Source organism: Rhopalosiphum padi, chromosome 1 (assembly GCF_020882245.1).
Source record: "Rhopalosiphum padi isolate XX-2018 chromosome 1, ASM2088224v1, whole genome shotgun sequence".
Lineage (NCBI taxonomy): Eukaryota > Metazoa > Arthropoda > Insecta > Hemiptera > Aphididae > Rhopalosiphum > Rhopalosiphum padi.
In genome coordinates this window covers 20,367,200-20,387,271 of record NC_083597.1, presented here as the reverse complement: position 1 = coordinate 20,387,271, position 20,072 = coordinate 20,367,200, and the positions used below count along the sequence as shown (strand labels likewise).

The 20,072-nt window shown below is 28.5% G+C and overlaps 2 protein-coding genes across 2 annotated transcripts in view; one reads left to right on the top strand and one right to left on the bottom strand.

Moving 5' to 3' along the window:
• The window catches only part of LOC132920044 (rho guanine nucleotide exchange factor 17), a 70,966-nt gene extending 62,190 nt beyond the window's left edge, over positions 1–8,776 (top strand). Inside the window, exons 11-20 of the mRNA XM_060982085.1 lie at positions 777–999; positions 1,311–1,402; positions 1,773–2,028; positions 2,144–2,248; positions 2,872–3,084; positions 4,928–4,995; positions 5,067–5,215; positions 6,169–6,343; positions 6,538–6,708; positions 7,257–8,776. Coding sequence (XP_060838068.1) covers positions 777–999; positions 1,311–1,402; positions 1,773–2,028; positions 2,144–2,248; positions 2,872–3,084; positions 4,928–4,995; positions 5,067–5,215; positions 6,169–6,343; positions 6,538–6,708; positions 7,257–7,489 — 1,685 coding nt within the window. The 3' untranslated portion in view covers positions 7,490–8,776. The remainder of the gene's footprint in view (positions 1–776; positions 1,000–1,310; positions 1,403–1,772; positions 2,029–2,143; positions 2,249–2,871; positions 3,085–4,927; positions 4,996–5,066; positions 5,216–6,168; positions 6,344–6,537; positions 6,709–7,256) is intronic.
• A 1,121-nt stretch (positions 8,777–9,897) lies between these two features.
• LOC132925029 (uncharacterized) lies at positions 9,898–12,795 on the bottom strand. The gene is made up of 6 exons (XM_060989462.1): positions 12,651–12,795; positions 12,234–12,470; positions 11,743–11,848; positions 11,382–11,571; positions 9,981–10,838; positions 9,898–9,906 (listed from the first exon to the last, which is right to left on the bottom strand). Exons 1-6 carry the CDS (start codon positions 12,793–12,795, stop codon positions 9,898–9,900), a joined length of 1,545 nt encoding a protein of 514 aa, XP_060845445.1.
• Positions 12,796–20,072: the final 7,277 nt, after the last annotated feature.

Sequence of the window (20,072 nt, the reverse complement as noted above, 5' to 3'; positions counted from 1 at the left end):
AATTCGTTTTTAGTTTCAAAATATTAATATTACGTATTATAATCCTTATTCCTTATACAGGTATTATTATACAAAGTTGTAACTCTATATAATTATTTTATATCTAGTTTTTTATAAACATTTAAAACAGTTTTTCGATATGTATAATTAATATACTATATTAGTATATTATGCGTTTGTTTAAAACGTCGAGTGTTCAAATTATCAACCTGTAACGTACCATTAGTTATAGGTTAAATTAATTTTCCGAAAACATTGCATTTTAAAAAATGTCATTATTATGTGTATAAAATATAAAAATGTATACTTTAATTTTGATAGTCTCGAGTATTCATTAATAATGTTTTGAAATTATAAACACAACTAAAATCGTCATTTTTCGTTTTAATATTCAATTTTGTCTAAATTTTAACTTAAAATGACTATAAAAAACTGTATTAATACATTGTTCACTTTTTGGTTTTAAATATGCGTTCAAAATTCTTGTTTACTTTTAATTTTTTTTGTGTTCTCAGTTATTTTATAAAATATTTGGGATTTTTAACTGCCCCCTTCATCACCTCAAAAACCAATTAGATCAAATTTGCTATTAGAATTGCAATTTAATAAGTTGAAAATCGAAGCATTCTTTCCACTATACAAATTAACTCCAAACAAATACAATAAATACACACACACACACACACACACACACACACACACACTTGTAAAATCAATAAATGTATCACTCCACTCAGAATCTAACACAAATAATTAAATACTCGATAATATTTCAGTAAAAGATGAAAACGTACGACGCATGCTTCGTGAAATGGAGTATTTGTCAGAAGATGTCTCCACACTGACGCAAATGACAGATATGGTTTCTATGTTGCACTGTCCACACAGTCACCTAGAAGAATCAATTAAAGACATGCTCAGCGCACTCAACAAACAACTATCGGAACGCCAAGCCAGTGACACTCAATTATGTTATCTTGAACTGAACTTGCACACCAGGTAAAAAGAATGTTGATGGCCTGTGCTTTTTTTGTATCACGGTAACCTCAGATTAGAAAAATAATTGTTTTAAATTTTATATTATTGATGAGAACTGTTAAAGCCCAAAATAATGTATACAAATAATTCTCGTTTAAAAATGTATTATCCAGTCAAAATATAAATAAAAAAAGTAAAAAGTACATTAAGTTATTATGTATTGTAGGTACCTGTTGTTTTTTTAGCAGTGAATAAAATTTTCTATTTTAAAAAATCCCAAAATCGAAGAGGTTGTTGATTGAATGATTTTAATGTTTCAATTTTTTTTTTAGGAATGGCACCGAGACCGTGTCAATAATGTTTTCAAAACCAGAAAAACGAGCTAACTGGGAAGAATCTTTTAACGAGGCCAAACAAAAACTCGGTAAGTAAAACAATAAGGCAGTCTAATACAACAAAATCACCAGATGCGTCCATATAGACTATATACTAAGAGTCCCAACTCGGAGTTATGCATTCATACGGGAATAAATCTATAATAATATTGTATGTATATCGATTGAGTCGGTCGAGGTACTTCAAAATAGATGAATATGATATTCGATTTTAAGCAGTACAGTCGATCTATTTAGGTTTGCTGATAAAGCATTCAGTGATCATAACCCATAATGCACAATTATACAACCCATTATCCACAATTATACAATCCATTATACACATGGATGCTTTTAAATGTATTTTAAACCTGAGGCGATTTTAAACACATTTTTTACCGCTTCTGTTGTGTATTTCAGTTCTGTCTACGGACCGGAGACCGAATGCTGATTTCGTCGGCCCGGTACCCATACGAAAGACCCGGGCTGGCTTGCAGTTTACGTGTGCGGCACCGGCGTTGAACCAAAGAGACGTGTGGGTTTGTAACAGTGATGGGTACGTGGGCCAAGTGTGCGTGTTAAGTCTTTATCCCGAACCGACGGTCACTTCATGTAACGGCGTATGCAACGCTCGCATACTGTGCGTCACCTCGATACCAGCTCCGCAACGCGTCGAGTAAGTCACCCATCAGCAGTTCCGTACACCGTCTGCGTAACAAGAGTTTTATATACTGTGATGACAATTTTACTATTTTTTTTTTCAATTTTTTCCTTCGCTCTTATATTTTCAGTCAAGCCAACAGTGCCAACAAGGACGACCAGACCAACAACCCAGAGATCAGCATATCGGTCGAAGACTGTGCTGAGCAGACTGGGCCGGACATCAAATTGGACAGGTAACGAGCGTTTTGTGATTATAGAAAACTATTCGCGCGTAGCACTTAAGACTTGCATAGACTAGATAGGCTATGCCGATTCTAAATAAAGATGAGACCAAATGGGGTTCCTCCAATGGTGCTGCACCGTTTGTATAAATGTGGTTTAAAATATGTGCTTTAAAATATTAAAAGCCCCAGAATACAATTTAAAAAAAAATTATAAATTTATAGTTAAATTACAAAAATACAACGCTAAAATAATATCATATAGGTATACATTATTCAATGAAGTTGTACCGCTAATTAATGACGATGGTATAATCAATAATTTTACTATGAAGAAGGGCGAAGGCCATAAAATAAGTATTTAAAATATTTAAATATGTGTATTAATTTTCTTTTATAATACAAAATAGTAAAAATTAAGAAATTCAATTTTATTGTTTTATATTATATAATATATAAAAATAACATTTTTTTTTCGTGGGAAAGACTGGTGGAAATATGAATATACAGCTTTTATTATCTATAGATAAAAAAATGTATTTATAAAAATAAAATGCATTTAAGCTGACATTGGTCCTAAGTTGTAGGTACTAACAATTCCGGTATATCCATACTCATATTGTTTTATCACACAGCTCATCGAGTGAAGAAGATGACGACAAGGATGGTGGTCACGATCGCGTCCCTGACGGAATGTACCCCACGGAACCTGTTGACTTCGAAGGTGAGCCAACAATGTGGTTGGGTACTGAAGACGGATGCATACACGTGTACAATTCGATGGATAATATTCGCATAAAACGAAATAAAGTGAAAATTCAACACGGATCCGCGGTGCATTGTATCATGTAAGTGCAAGGCAAAGATAGAGTAGACCAATTCTAATAATTTTATAACATACGAGGTGTGTTCAATAAATACCCAGACTAAAATTATTGTAGAAAAACATTTAATGTTATCGGAAATGTTATTGCACCAAAATAAACTAGAGATAATGACCATTATTTCAGTATATAATAATTATCATTATCTCAAATCAGTCATCGACAATACGCGTTCGAAGTTGGTCGTTTTGTATAAAATCGCGATTTCACAATGGATAATATTTCGGAGCAACGCGCGTGTATTAAATTTTGTTTCAAAATTGGTAAAAATGCTACGGAATGTTTTGAATTAATAAAATTGGCTTTTGGAGATATTGCACTAAGCCGTTGTGTAACTTTTGACTGGTTCAAACGTTTTAAAGAAGGTCGTATATCCATTGAAGATGACCATCGTCCTGGGCGTCCATCAACATCAAAAACAAATGATATCATTTCTCTAGTTCGAGACAAAATTAGATCCGACCGAAGATTAACTGTCAGAGAAGTAGCTAATGAAGTTGGCATATCAATTGGTACTTGTCATTCGATTTTATCAGATGAATTGGGTATGAAAAGAGTGTCCGCAAAATTAGTGCCAAAATTGTTAACCGAGGAGCAAATGGAACATCGCATTGAAGTGTGTTTGGATCTAAAAAATCGGGTTTCTAATGACCCAAGTTTTATCAAATCAATAATTACGGGCGATGAAACATGGGTGTATGGATATGATCCCGAAACCAAGGTCCAATCATCGCAATGGAAGACCGCAAATTCACCTCGTCCAAAAAAATGTCGTCAGGTCCGGTCAAACATCAAAGCAATGCTTATAGTTTTTTTTGATTTTTTTGGTTTAGTTCATTATAAGTTTGCACCTACAGGTCAGACAATAAATCAAGTGTTCTATAAACAAGTATTAGAAAGATTAAGAGAGAAAGTGCGCCGTAAAAGACCAGAAGCGTGGAAATCAAAGTCGTGGTTTTTGCACCACGACAATGCACCGGCGCATTCTGCACTTTCCGTACGTGAATTTTTGACATCTAAAAATATACCAGTGGTACCTCATCCACCATATTCACCCGACTTAGCTCCCTGTGATTTTTTTTTGTTTCCGAGACTGAAAAGTACCCTCAAAGGCCACAGATTTGAAGACGTTGACGAAACTATTCATAACGCGACACAAGAGCTAAAGGCTATACCTATAGATGAAATTCAAAGGTGTTTCAAAAAGTAGCAAGACCGTTGGGAGCATTGTATTGATGCTAAAGGACACTATTTTGAAGGTGATCCATTTAAATAATTTGTAAGTTTGAAATATAATTTTTAATAATTTTAGTCTGGGTATTTATTGAACACACCTCGTATAATATAATTTAATATCATCATAATATTATATGTAGGTAATTACATACATATTGTAATATTGTATATTGTTATTATAGTTTTTGGTAAATAATTATATTAGTTTACTAGTTATATTTAATCGTTTTTTAAGTAATTTTGTCCCGATATGAAAGCAAAATATAAAATAAATGATTATAATTATTCAGAGTAAACTATAAATTAGTAAAAATTATTACTTAAATAATTCTAAATATTGTTAAAATCTTAATTATATGGAACTAGATAATGTGTCATTCGTAATTAGTATAGGTACTATGTTATTTATACTTAATTTAGTTAAGTTTGATAACTGAGTTATTCGAAAAGTAATGTTGCTTTAATACGTGTGATGGATAGGTACTTAATAAGTGATAGAAAATGTTATGCTTTATATAATATTAAACTGTTTAAAATATAAAATGTTAATACAATTATTTCTGTTTAATAGTTATCTCAATAACCGCGTTTATGTTTCATTAGCAAATGGTGATATTTGTATCTACTACCCAGATACGAGTAAGTACAACAATACATCAATATTTGAGTGTCAACGTTAATAAATAAATACAATTTCTTACACCTTCCAGACGGTAGTTGGAATACATCGGATCCAGTGACCATAAATGTTGGATCGGCTGCTATCCCTGTTTCCAAAATGTTGCCCGTTGGTGATAAGCTCTGGTGTTCATGTCACAATACTGTTAAGATATTCGACACGGTCACGTTACAATTTCAAGTGAGCAAAAAATATGAGAAAGTATAACTTGACAAAATTACTGTTATTAAGTAACTTGTAAATTACCTACTTATAATGCAACTGTGTTAGACTTAGTCTAGTGTCCGGATAAAAACATATACCTATACGAGTAAACATAAATGCATCCAATTAAATACTTTTAAAGTATTCTTAGAATGTTTTAATGATATTTTAATTTTTTTTATTTAAAAAAAAAGATTATATTCAGTAAAATACTACAGAAAGTTCATAACAATTAAGTACTTATTGTTGAAAATAAGTCTATAATATAATAAGTGTGCTAAATTATTATGTACAAAATATCAATAAACTCGATATAATTTTTTAAAAAAACTGTAGGTACCTGTAAAAAAAACATAAACATTTATAAAGCTATGTTTTAAGTTTAAAACTTTTAAAAATAGTTAAAATACTAGTATTTGTAATCAATAATTTACTATTATTATTAAAAATACTTTTTTATGCATTAGCCAATATTAGTACTTATTTCCCATTTAAATATCAGCCTAAAATAAATTAATCTTATATTATATCACTGGAAGACAGCGTGCTCGTTGTTGGAAAATACTTTCATTTCTTAACATTATGCTCCAAATATAATTGAAATGTATTATTTTGATGAATACGTACAAATCTTGTTCATCGGAATTCGCCAGTCGTCACTGTCATCGGTTTATATCACTACTTTAGCGTGACGATGCGCATATTTTTGTGCATGACCACTGACCCGACCTACAATCTTTTATACCACAACCTCTCCGCTGGTCAGTATCCGGCCCATTACCTATACCTATATCTCACACGATTATTATATATTTTTAATATTATATGCCCATTTTCCATTTATGTATATTATATATATAGTGGCATGTGTGTGTGTGTGTACAGTAATGTTATATGGAAACAGTTACTTACCCGTTTATCATTTTCAGCATTCTTTCGTGATCGGCGGTGACTCGAACCGATCGATCACCAACATGGTCGTGTCGGGAATGGGCGTGTGGCTGTCTTTGCAGAACTCCGCCGTGCTCCGGCTAGTTCATTCGATCACGTACGAAATTCTGGCTGAAGTGAATACAGCGCCGGCCGTCACTAAAATGCTGTCGAGTAAGTACCTGTATAATATAATGTGTGTCACACAGTTTCCCGATAACGTGAAGTCGTGTGGATACATAGTTCCACGACCGTCTTATGGCGACATATAACAATATTATATGTAGGTTGACGACGGACTTCAATAGTCGTCGAAAAAGTATTTCTTGTTTTTATTATTATTATTTTTTATCGTTTGTCCTTTGCAGGCTGCGACGACATCATAAGGCAACACAAAGCGGCATGTCTTCGAGTGACGTCGCTGTTGGCGGTCAAAGACCTATTGTGGATCGGCACCAGCGCGGGCGTCGTCTTGACCATGACCATACCGGCCGTGGTCGCAAACACTAGCAAACTCGTCACACTCCCTGTTCCTATTGGTTAGTAGTAAACACTGTAAATCTCTACACATACATATTAATATACCTGTGTTAATGAACAAAACATTGTTAAACATCGCAACATTTGTACCTCTAATCAGAGTTGTGTATGTAGTGTGTTTCTGGCGAGGAGGGAATGGAGTGGAAATGACTTGGAAGCTCGCAAAAAAATGGTTGACATCAAAATGTGCATAGAATTGGCTAATTTTGTTGTTAAAAATGTTTAAATAAAATAGTCACTACTATAATGTGTATAATATGAGTTTGTTAATAGAATAAAAAAAACCAATAATTTCAATACTTAATACAGTAGCTAAAAGTAGCCGTATAAATAAAACATAATATATAAGTTGAAAAGTTATCTTAAATTTAAAGCTATTAATAATAGTTTAAATATTAATATTTATATAGAACAATTTATTAAAAATGTTTGAAATACATTTTTATGCAAATGCAAATATCATTATTTAGATAAATGTTTAAGAAACTATCAGTAAACTAAGTTAAGATTTCTTCTGTACTTATATTCTTTTTACTTTTTCCCACAGGTGTACCACATGGTCACACGGGCCACGTCCGGTTCCTGACTCTGGTCGGTCATTTGCCGCAGAACTTTTCCAAACAGCGCCGGCAGTCATTGAATCAAAGAAAGATGAGTTCTTCTGGTAAATTATTACTGATATCGGGCGGCGACGGCTACGAGGATTTCCGATCGACAGCCTCGTCGGAAGTGGCCGGTCGCGAGGACTCCACTAACCATCTATTGCTGTGGCACGTATAAGAGACCCAGAGCCGGTGCAAGAGACGCAGCCTTCAAATAAATTTTAATCTCCGGTTTAAAGATCGATCGTGGACTACCACTTCCGCAGATCGATATTATAGATATTAGTTGATAACACGTTTTTTCGATATCATATAATAACGAGTGTGCGTATGTACGGCTATGTACTGCACGCAGTGGCAGTGGCGCCAAGTATAATACTCGAATGTGCACTTGAACCTTTTAAACTATGTTGGATTGGCGTGTATGGGTCGTTAGATCCGATAAATCCGAACGAGATCGTTCTTTGTTAGATTCAAGGACGGCCCGTTCAATGTATTATTTACCAGTGTTAACCTTTGATCGATAATTGTTATATTACTATTATTAAATGTTAGTATAAAAAAATATTGAAACTAGCGTAAATGTCTATCCTAAACCATCCACGGGGACCTTTTACGGACTTGCATTCGTACTTACATGAATATACTATATTTACTCCTGTGACTTAGATGCCATCGTATGCTTAGAAAAAGGTGACATTGAGTTATACAGAGGTTTACCAATATTTTACTGCGTCGAATCTCCTAACTCCCTCTCCAGATTTTGAGTGCATATTATTAATATGTTTTTCTCAATGTCTATAATATATTATATCTTATACAAGTTATATGCAATTATGATGAATTGTTCACGAATTATAATTTATTTATTAATTATTTTGAATATTATGATTTTGTTATTTATAAATTCTCATTATTATTGTCATTTATTTTCACTATCGTTTTTCTTATTCTCCTTATTATTACTATTATTATTGTATACTATTTTCGTATGCTTAAATTTGTGTTAAAGGAAAATAAAATATTAATATTAATAAGTTATTATAATTTTACTAAATTCATAAATATTGTAAAAATAAATTGCACTTCTTTATTAGTGATAAATATATACATCGAAAGTAAGTTTCGGTTTTAGCTAATTTTTGTCGAGTGAGAAATACATGTATTTACTTTAGGAATATCAGGTACAGTATTCCTAATTTTTTAACTTTAAATTATGTACTGAAGCCCGTTTACTTAATGTTTATATTATTAACTAAAATATAGATACCTAATTTATTTTTATTTTGTTTATTAAACATATTTTATTGTTTTGTATGTCAAGTAGAGTTGAATCTTACGATTACGACTTATAAGTTATTATGTAATTATTTGTTACCAAATTGTTATTGTATACCTAATTAATATTACACAAAGATAATATAATTAAACATTTTTAATTACATGTTGGAATTTGCAGTACCTATCTAATTTTTTTTTTTTTTTTTTTTTTTTTTTTTTTTTTTTTTTTTATTATTTGAAAACACAATACAAACAAAGTATTTAAAGAAAATAATAAAAATTACCTACACCTTTAAGCTAGGCTTGTGGTGGTGTAGGGAGTAACAGTACATATATATATGATTTAATTAATTACTTAATTTAACAAATAATAACCTACATTGTAAAATAATTAAAATAATTAAGAGATACTAAAATATACAATTTTCTTATAATAGACATTTCCTTAGTTCACTAGATAAAATGTTGTTTATACATTTTTTTATGTTAATTTGATCATTAAAAATATTTTTTTTCACATCAATTGGCAAGGCGTTAAAAATGACAGGACCCATATAATTAATAAATTTTTGACCAAAACTCGTATTAGTAAATAAGACTTTAATATTACATAGTCTATCTTCCCCCAAAGGCTTGTCATTCTGTTTAATAAAGAAAAAGTCTGATTTTTTATGTACAAACATGATTGCGGATTTTTTGTAAAGTAATTCAAGCGGAAGCACATTAAACTCTATATAGTTTAACGAGGTAGACCCAATAAGATTGTCCTTTTTCAGACATATACGAATTAAACTATTTTGCTGAACCCTTAATGGCTTAAGAACATTTATGGATGCACCTCCCCAAATTACCATGCCATATTGCAATATAGATTGGTATAGAGAAAGATAAACTATTCTCAATGTATGAGATGATGTTATATGTTTTAATATATGAAATTTGAACATTAACGATCGCAATTTTACTATTAAACTATTGATGTGAATATTCCATTTGAGGTTACAATCGAATATTAGTCCTAAATATTTAATTCTTTTTACTATATTGATTTTCGGGCAGTTACAGTTTGATACAATTGAACAGTCATGTAAAGTAATTTCTTCAAACGGTGGTAAAGTATAATTTATTGAAAAAACCATGAACATTGTTTTGTTGAAATTTAAAGAAAGTTTTTTAATATTTAACCACTTTATTATTTTCTTGAAATTTAATTCCGTTTTTTGTCTAAGAGTTTCCCAATTACTACTTGATAATAACAGACATGTATCATCCGCATATACAACTATTTTTCCATCAACTCTCATATCACATAGACTATTAATGTACATAATAAACAAAATTGGACCTAGAATACTACCTTGAGGTACACCATACATAACTTCATTTACCTGTCCCAAAACTCCATTCATATTTGTAATTTGTTTCCTCTTATTTAGATAGCTTTTGAACCAGTTTAAACAAATACCATTTATACCATAACTACTGAAAACTTTAATTAATAAACTATGATCTACAGTATCGAAAGCTTTCGCTAAATCTAGAAATATACCTAATGCTTTATCACCTTTATCGAGTGCTTTAGAAATAAATGTTGTGACAGCATATAAAGCATCTTCGGTACTTCTCCTAGGTCTGAATCCATATTGATTTTTAGAAAGAAGACTGTTATTTTCCAGATAATCTATCAAACGAGCTTTGATAATTTTTTCAAAAATTTTTGAAAAACTACTCAACATAGAGATTGGTCGGTAATTGTTCATATTTTCTTTATCACCACCTTTATGTAGAGGTTTAATTATTGCTACTTTTAATTTATCTGGAAAAATACCAAGTCTCAGACTTAAATTGAATATGTGTGTTAAAGGATTTATTATATACGGTGCTAAGTTTTTTAAAATTTTGACATTAATTTTATCAAAACCACAGGCCACATCGTCTTTAAAATGATTTATTATATTCATGATTTCCATCGAGTGTATTTTTACCGAGAAAAAATTGTTGAAATTGATCACTGGTGTACGCTCATCAGAAACTTCATCAAAACATTTATCTATTTTATTTGCTAGATTTTGTCCAATAGTGGAAAAAAACATATTTAAATGATTGGACGCAGTTAAAGGTTCTTTTTGTGCATCAATAATGTTCCCGTTATAGTTAAGGCGTTTTATGATATCATTATCAGTATTTGGTTTATTAGTTAGATTTTTTATTAATTTCCATGTGTTTTTAGGGTCTCCAGAAACACGCTGAAATTGGTCATTGTAATAATTTATTTTTGCCATTTTAATAACATAGTTTAGTTTATTTCTGTACTTTTTAAAGTACTGAATTAATTTAATATTGTTTGGATGTTTTTTTGTTTTTAAAGATAATTCTTGTTTTTTACGCACCGAGCATAACAAACCTGATGTCATCCAATTTTTTAAACGATTAGTTTTAGAATTAAGTTTTCTAAGACTCTTTGAAATATTTATAGCATCAAAAATACGTGTATATACTAAATCCATTGCCTCATTTACATCACAAATACTATATAAATCCGTCCATTTAACATTATTAAAAGTATCAATTAGCTTTTTAAAATTAATAAACTCAAATGTGGTTGATTTATTTTTCTCTTTAATTACATTTGGAATAGATATAATGGTAGAATAATGATCTGAAAAAACGGTTTGAAGTACACCAGCTTCAATGTTATCAAGGCATTTTTTTTTTTTTTTATTTGATTTGACAAATATATGATCGATACAAGAGTTTTTACTAATACCTGCAGGAATTCTCGTATATACGTTAATAAGAGAACTAAAACCATTAGATGATAATAAGTCAAGGTAATTATTCTCAACATTATCATTACCTATTATATTTATGTTAATATCACCTAATAAGATAGTCATAGTGCTATCAACAATGTCTTTATCTGACATTAATATAGCTTCTAAACGAGTCAAAAATTCATTAATTATATCCGAGGGTGACCTGTATATACATATTAGATTTAACGGTACAACAATATTATTGATAATTAACTTAATAATATTTGCTTCACAAAAATTGAATTCATGAAAATCAATATCTAAATGTTGTTTTGCAAAGACAATTATGCCATCATTCTGGTTTCTTTTCGTGGTAGAGTATAATGTTTTATACCCAGGTAAAGAATAAATACAATTTTTAGGATCGTGCCAGGTTTCCGTTAACACAATTACGTCTAAATGGAAATCTGAATCATTTTGCAAAAATAGTAGTAACTCATCTAAATTAGCATTTATGCTCCTAATATTAACACATATTATTGTAATTGATAGATTATTACAAATATTATATTTTTTCATAAATTCAGATATTGTAAGGAAATAATTAGTATTATATAACAGGTTTTTTTCAACAGTATCTACAACATGCATTATCTAACAAAAAAAAAATGAATACAATTTAAAGGTACAGAGATCAATTATTGTATAATATTTTTAAACTATTTTCGTCTTCTATGAGAATGACTTTATTATTTTCATCTTTTCTTAAGAATAATTTACTATCTCTGAACCACACATATTTATAATTATGAGCCTTTGCAAACAATCTAGTTTTGTAAAATAAATTATTATTTGCTTGTGTTAAATAGTTGTTTATGTATATACCTTCATCATTCCAGTTTGCATTGACATTTTTTGCTTTAAGTTTTTTCTTTCTTGACATCTCCATCAACGATTTTTTATTTTTATAGCTGCTTAAGACAGCAACAATTTTTCCAATTTTATTTGGCACTTTGGACCGGTAGCGATATGCAGATGTAACTGATACAGCTTCTCCTAATGCCAATGACATTTCTTCAACTATTTTGCAACAATCTTCATTTTCTTGTTCTGGAACACCGACTATTTCAATATGATTTTCAAATATTTTTTGTTCCACAAAATTAATTTTTTTATTGACCACACTCATTTCATTTATTAACTTTTGATTTTGTTCTTTTAGCTGTTTATTTTCTAATCTAACATCATTAATCGACTTGATAATATCACTCAATTGCGATTTAAAATCGTCAAATTTCTCACTCAAGAAGTTAACCGAATCTTTCAGATCCGATAATATTTTATCAGAATGTGAACAGTTTTTTACTTGATTTACTACAGCACCTGATTCAGAATTAAAATCTTTACAATTTACACAAAACCATTTCATTTTGTTTGAAGCACTCATTTTCCTGAAATTGACTTCTCTAAAACCGGCGCATGCAAAATGAAAAAACATTTTACATTTACTGCATTTGATATCTTCATTATCGAATACATCTTCATTACAAACGGAGCACACCAACATAATTTAATTAATTAATAAATCACTAGTACGAAATATAGATAAGAGAACAACACAGACGATCGACGACCGTTTGCATCAACTGAATATAACTGAATGAAAAATTACTCGCCTAATTGTCCAAATATTAAATATATTATTGTTAAAATTTGTTTTCAAAAAATGTTATCAAATAAAAAAATTAAATTAAAAAGAATTGGAGCTTATGTGAGCATTACAAACTTTGGTACAGGATAATGTTTAAGGAATATAGTGATGGCGTATTAAGGTATTATATTTGAAAATAACGTTGAATCATCGAATTTGGAAAATTATTTTGAGTAAATCTTGATTATATGACTAACATACATTTTTGAACTGTGATCTATTTATCTTTTCTTCGAAAAAAATCGTAAAAAATTCTTAACATAGTACATTCTAAGCTCAATACCCTCTACTATTACGAGTACAATGAGGCTAAGTGAAACTTTTTAGTAGTTTTCCTATACCTTAAAATACTGTAAAATAATAAACACGGAAAAAATATTAATACTAATTAATAAAACATTTAAACATCGTTGTAAATTAGTAACTTTCTCGGTTTTTACTGGTATAAAACTTCAATGACGATGTATGTATGAATCGAAAACAATTTTTTATACTACCCGTATAAAAAAGAATTAAAATAAATTATCCAACATATTATTGTCAATTGTTTCTAATGTAAATTCACTATCAAACGTGTTATGTAACTAAATCATCGAAACGTATATTCGTTTATCTTGACCAGCACTATTTGAAAAGATTACAATTGAACATTATTTAGTACAAAATATATCAATTAGATAAAAAAAGATTAAATTAGGTACGTCAAAAATTAGTATTCAAATTTTATCTAACTAGCTAGTAGGTAGGTACATCCCTCGGTCAACTACACATAAATATTTTAACGTTACCGTATAGACATTCTATCAATTTTCACAACCATTTTTTATCTATTCAACAGAATTATAAGCTATTCAATGTGTAATATATCACGAGTAAGATTAAAGTATATAACAGGTATGATATGTATTATATGAATGTGATTTGCTATATTATGTTCTTAAGCGAAGCACAACGGTACAACTTGAATTGTGTATTAAATGTACTATTAATAGAGGTACTGAATCATTCGATTTCGATAATATTGTTGTTTTTCACGAATTTGAAGCGCAACAAATATCTACGAGTATTCCTTGAATAATTTTAGTATATGAACTATGGCTCTTATTTTGCATTCTTGAATATCGCCTACTGCCTACAGATCATTAATAAGGTAAATATATAGTTATACAAATTCTATTTAAATTATGTTGATTACAATTGAATTTGTTTATAATAAGTATAATTATTATGAGGTATTGAAATACATTGCCGTCTGTACAAATTAGCGCAATGAGCAATAATGTCTATTATGATATGATCATTTACACGGGTAATATGAATATGAAATCATACATTATAATGACTACTATAGGTTCAATTAAAATGTAAAAAAAAAAATGGAAAATGCGATAGAGTTTTAATGCCTGATTTCTTCCTAACTCCAAGATTTTATCTACTTAAATGATTAGAGGATTAAATTTCAATTCTTTGCTGGACCACTATTGGTGAAGTACCTAATAATTAAGTGGTGCCAATTTTTATTTATTATCAATACTCTTTTTAAAAATAATCCATTAGTTGTAACATAATAATACTTGAATATTATATGCATTCAATTTTACATTTCACTGCTCAATAGCCAATACCGACAAAAACTATTACCGTATACGCATTTTTAATATAAGATTATGCACTATTATTTCATTAGTTATTTTGTTAGTACACATGTATAGGTACTACATTGTACACAATACTGTTATTTAATAAGGACATTTATTTTCGTAGTATTTTTATACTACAACTCTAAACCTACCTATTCTTGTCAAAAATTCGGGCTAATCATACTTATAATTTTATTACTCACATAGCAAAACAACTGTGGACTCATAGTCTATTTCTAAGAATATCTATTTATATTATTATTTAGTGCGTTTTAGTAGTTTATATTTCTATTAGCAGTTGAAGGTTGAACTAACTTTTGTCAAAAACATTAACACAACATGTAATATACAATAATTATTATTGTATTATATCATAAATATTAATATGGTATAAGGTATTCAGTGTTAATCATTATTATGACGATATACCAACGTCTCGTAGAATGGAGTCAATAGATTAATGGTATACAAATAACTAAGAATAAGTCTGAATATTTCAAAAATTGCATTGTTTATAAAAAATTATGATCTAGATAATAGTGAAATGCCAGGAGTTTCTATGATTAATATTTCTTGAATTATAACAAAACGTGTGAGGAGAAATCGTTGTTTTACATTTGAATATTTAAATTCGTTATAAACTTCATACACTCAAAACCGCACCTGTTCATCAAAAATTCGAATACCTACATTTTAAAACTCTAAAGTTTTGTTAATCGAATATTAAACATTTATTATAAATTAATGAACCAATTATAAAAGTAATATGACAATACATAAAAATAAAAAAAAACTAATACTTTAACAAAAATAATTGTTGACTTTACAAAGAAAAGATGTCCTAATATTGATAATTTGTTTTTCTAATAGCCTCTATAATATTTGCTACTGATATTATCATTGCAACTAATTATAGGTCATCACTCACTTTATATTGTAAATCGTAACTACGATCGACCATAAAGTTTAAGAGATAAAAAAATATATGCCTATAATTTTAATTTTGGTATGCTTCTCGTCAATTTGCTCAGAGGTAAATGATGATTCGGCTGAAGAACCACACGATTTTCTATAAAATGATTATTATTTATTGAAATCCAACCATCTGTTATGTACGATACGTATCAAACTTTTTGTCGATGTTGATGGTCTACAGCTTCACGAGTTAGATTATAGAGATATTATAGGTAGGTATCAAACTGGTTTTCTAGAAGATAGGTAATTTATACCCACCCACAACAATTCCGGTAGTTTTTGGAATTTTTTTATTTTTACTATATATGTCAAAAGGATAATATCTGTATATACAGCTATAATACCAAAAAGTTAAAACGTAATTTTATTAATTATTATGGTCATTTTATGTAAAACCGATTTTCTAAATAATATAATTTCTATTCGTTGACTTTCATTTTTGTTATAAACATAATACTCGCGCATAGACTTATATTGGACTTTGTCATCTATGTCCATATGTCAATCATCTATAAATTATTTGTTGAAGAACTGCATGCAATAGATAAATAAAATATGCTCGAAAGTAGAACCTATACCTACTATGTGTAGAGTTTGGACTTATATCTATATGCAAACATAACTGTAAATTGATATCCATTTGATTCAAGACGTTAGTAAATATTGCTCTACTTTCAACTAAAAATATAAATACTAAATTTTTATCATACAATATAACTTATAATAATATTACTAATAATACAATACTAAAATAATTATAATTTACAAATAAACATTAATGACGTATTAACTGTATTACTATTTTTATTTAATAAATGTACTAAATAGTAGTTAAAAACATATATTTTATAACAAAGATAAAAATAATAATAATAAGTCGTGATTATTAGCATACTTAAATTTTAAAGATAAAAATAATATAACAATATATTATATTTTGTATGTATTATGCATGCATCATATTATAAAAAGGAAATATCAATAGTAACTAGTAAGATGAAAAATACGGTTTAGCGCATAGCGCATTTTATCCTACATTGTTACAAACAAATATTTAATTAAATAGATATATTTTAAATTATCTTCTATTTTATTTACTATATATTATTATTATTGTTTTTTGATTTGAAAACTATTTTAAATGGCCCGTGACTAATACCCCTTATTCGCGGTTTTTATCATTTTTAAATAACTAAACAGGTGGGCAAGTTGGTTATGTTCTGCTTTATATTAGGTGCCGAGTGGGTTACTATTATGAGTGTGTTAAATTAGAATTCAATGATATATAATTGTGTACGTAAAAAGATTTTGAGCAAAGACAGTTTACTATAAAATGTCAACTATCATTAAGTATATGATATAAATGTATTATGTATATATATGTTATATGTATGATATATTAAAGTCATTTATTTTACTTTTAGTATTACAGTTGCCAGTAGGTTGACATAATTTTTACCGAAAATATTGCATTTACTATTACATAATTAATATTTAATTATTACTTAATAATATGTATCTATACCATATTCTATCGACTTATATAACTTAAAATTTAATAAAATGTTTCTGTAAATGCCGTATAACATCAAATAACGATAAAATAAATAACGTTATTAACTATTTTGTTATGATTGTAAAATATTTGTGAGAACTTAAAACTTTTACATAATATATTATATTATTATGAATTTTACTATACCTGCACAATAATTTTTTTATTTATTTTAAGATATTATTAATTTAAAAAAAAAATGTATGCCTATATAAATAGCTCGAAAATAGTCAAAATATATTGAATATATTATTGTAAATAAAAACGATATTATAAACAATTAGTAAAAATTACTGAACATTTTTAAGTTTAACTCTTAATGTACAATTGGTCAACGTAATTTGATATCCAAATCACCCCATTTTTGAATATCCCAACATTTTATTAACCACGTATACATATTCGTCCATCACCAAAAAAAACCCCTATTATAGTAAAATCAATACATCCATCACTTAACTCAGAATTTAATATTATGTATAGTTCTTGTATCTACTTGCATTTTTTACCATGATTTTTGAGAAAGCACTGAGCTGCTTCATGATGTAGAATAGCTCTACAAACGTGTCAGATTATATTATTAGTTAATAATTTAATTTTAATTATACTATTATTATATTAATTTATCAATTTATTATCAAGTTCAACTGCCGAATTTTGTGTATGATCTATGATTCATATTTCAATTAGATAAGTTGGCACATATTTTAATCATTTTTTATATTGCACCATTAGCATACAATGTGTTAATACAATATACGTACATACCAACTTTAATTTATTTGAAAAACACGCACATTTTTGATCTTATTTTGAATCGAAAAATTAGGTCAGTTATATCAAAGTACGTTTAATCTAATAATTAAATCTCAAACATGCTGTACCAATTTATCACAGTGAGTATGAATTTCGTGGAACTATAAGCTTCAAAAATAAGTACATAATATTATACTGTACAGTTTAGGTATCTACAGTTTTTTGTTGTAAATGAATTTTAAATCTATATAAATATTAAGGTTGTAATATTTCTAAGAGAAAAACTTAAAACATTTTGGAGAGTGGGCTGGGACTCCAAATTACCGTCCATGATAATATACGATCGTGATAAATTAGAAACGAGCTACAAGTAGCCGTTAGCTTTACACATATATATTATTACTACCGGGCTAGCATACTACACTGATGTAACTAAATGAACTATACAAATATTTCAATACCTATTTTGGATTTTTTTTCTGATTCAATAGTTTAAAGTGAGTGAAAAAAGAATGTGCCATGTGGCACTGGGCGTATGTGAAATCTCCACCACTTATACCTTTTTTTACTGTAAATTTCGACATGAAAAAACAGGTAAAATTAGGTTTATCTAGACTGTATTAGTGGAAAAAATAAATACAAATATAACATTTTTATGTATAATTATAATTAAGAAAATATAGTAACTATAGTAGTACATAATATTATAATTTATATAATTATAGTAATAATATTACATTATATTACGTCAAAAGATATGACATTTTTTCATTACTATAAAAAATATTTATAATTTATACGAAATTATAATAAAAAAATAAGATAACAAGGAGGTGACATAAAAACCAACTTGAACGATTGAACGAGAAGGCAACTAGAATGTTATCACCCAACTATATAGTTGTGTGTGTGTGGGGGGGGAGTATAAAATTTAAATAAATAAATAAAATGTTTAGAATTGGTAATAATAATAATAAAGATGTTAGCCGTCCTGATGGCTGATGTAGGTGTTGATGTACAATGTAATATTATTGAGTAAGTTATTATAATGATAATGTATTACACACAAAAACGATTTTGAGTGAAGATCGTCTGTCAGCCATATAACGATGAGAACTAAGTTGGTCAGGTTTTATTGAAATATTATGGTAATTATTTATTTTACTATAATATACTAATACGATATATTGAATACATTTTTGCTAAGAACATTAAATGTATATTATAAATTTAATATTTAATTATTATAATAGTATATTATATTGAAATCATATATTTTACCTGATGAATCAATACCGACTTACTGCCAACATATATATGGATATATGATACTGCAGTGTATTGTGTATTCGGTAAATATTTTTGAGTGAAGTATAAATTGAAAGTAAAAGGTATTTTAATCTCCTTGTAATGTGTGTACAGTAAAATACATTTTTGAGCAGGACATTCTCTTGTTTGAACATAAAATAATTAGCAAGGTGAAAAATGAAAACATGCAGGCTGTGAACACACAAATACATACTTCTATAGCAAAACCATAAAAGTAATTAAATTTTTTTTAAGTGTAGCTATTGGTTATATAAAATACTAAAATAATATACGTAAAAGTTTCAAATCCCTAGGAAAAATATTTTTTATTTACAATGATATAACTATGGTCATTTTTAATTTTAACTTTACAAAAGTATCAACTAGCCTCGCTTTCTTTCGTACCATAAACAAATTTAAAACTGAAAATCAAAGCATAAATATTCATTTGTAACCTACCAACATATCTTAAAACAAAGTTTTTTTTGTCATGATGATGTCATTACAGTATACCATTATGAAAGTTCAACTTAAATACGATTGAAACATGGTGGACGTAAATTCAATATGACCACCCAAAAATAATTTGTAATCCGCCCAAAACCACTTTCTACAAAGCCGTATTAACTATAGATGAGTTTTCAAGTGTACTATGGTTAAAATACCTATACGAGTAAGTACGGCTTATCGGTCAATATCCCAAATAAATCATGTTATCCGTTGTACAGTTCATTCATTGACTTGACCAATTATCGGTCATTCCGAAATTAAAAGTTATT

What these genes read in the sequence shown, in the direction of transcription:
- LOC132925029 (XM_060989462.1), bottom strand. Translation starts at nt 12,795, where the DNA reads ATGAGTGCTTCAAACAAAATGAAATGGTTTTGTGTAAATTGTAAAGAT. An exon ending in TGCAAACTGGAATGATGAAG is followed by an intron (nt 11,849 to 12,233) that starts GTATATACATAA and finishes ATGCTAATTTAG; the next exon opens with ATGAGTTACTACTATTTTTG. An exon ending in GTTTTAGTTCTCTTATTAAC is followed by an intron (nt 10,839 to 11,381) that starts GTATATACGAGA and finishes GACCAATTTCAG; the next exon opens with CGTGTTTCTGGAGACCCTAA.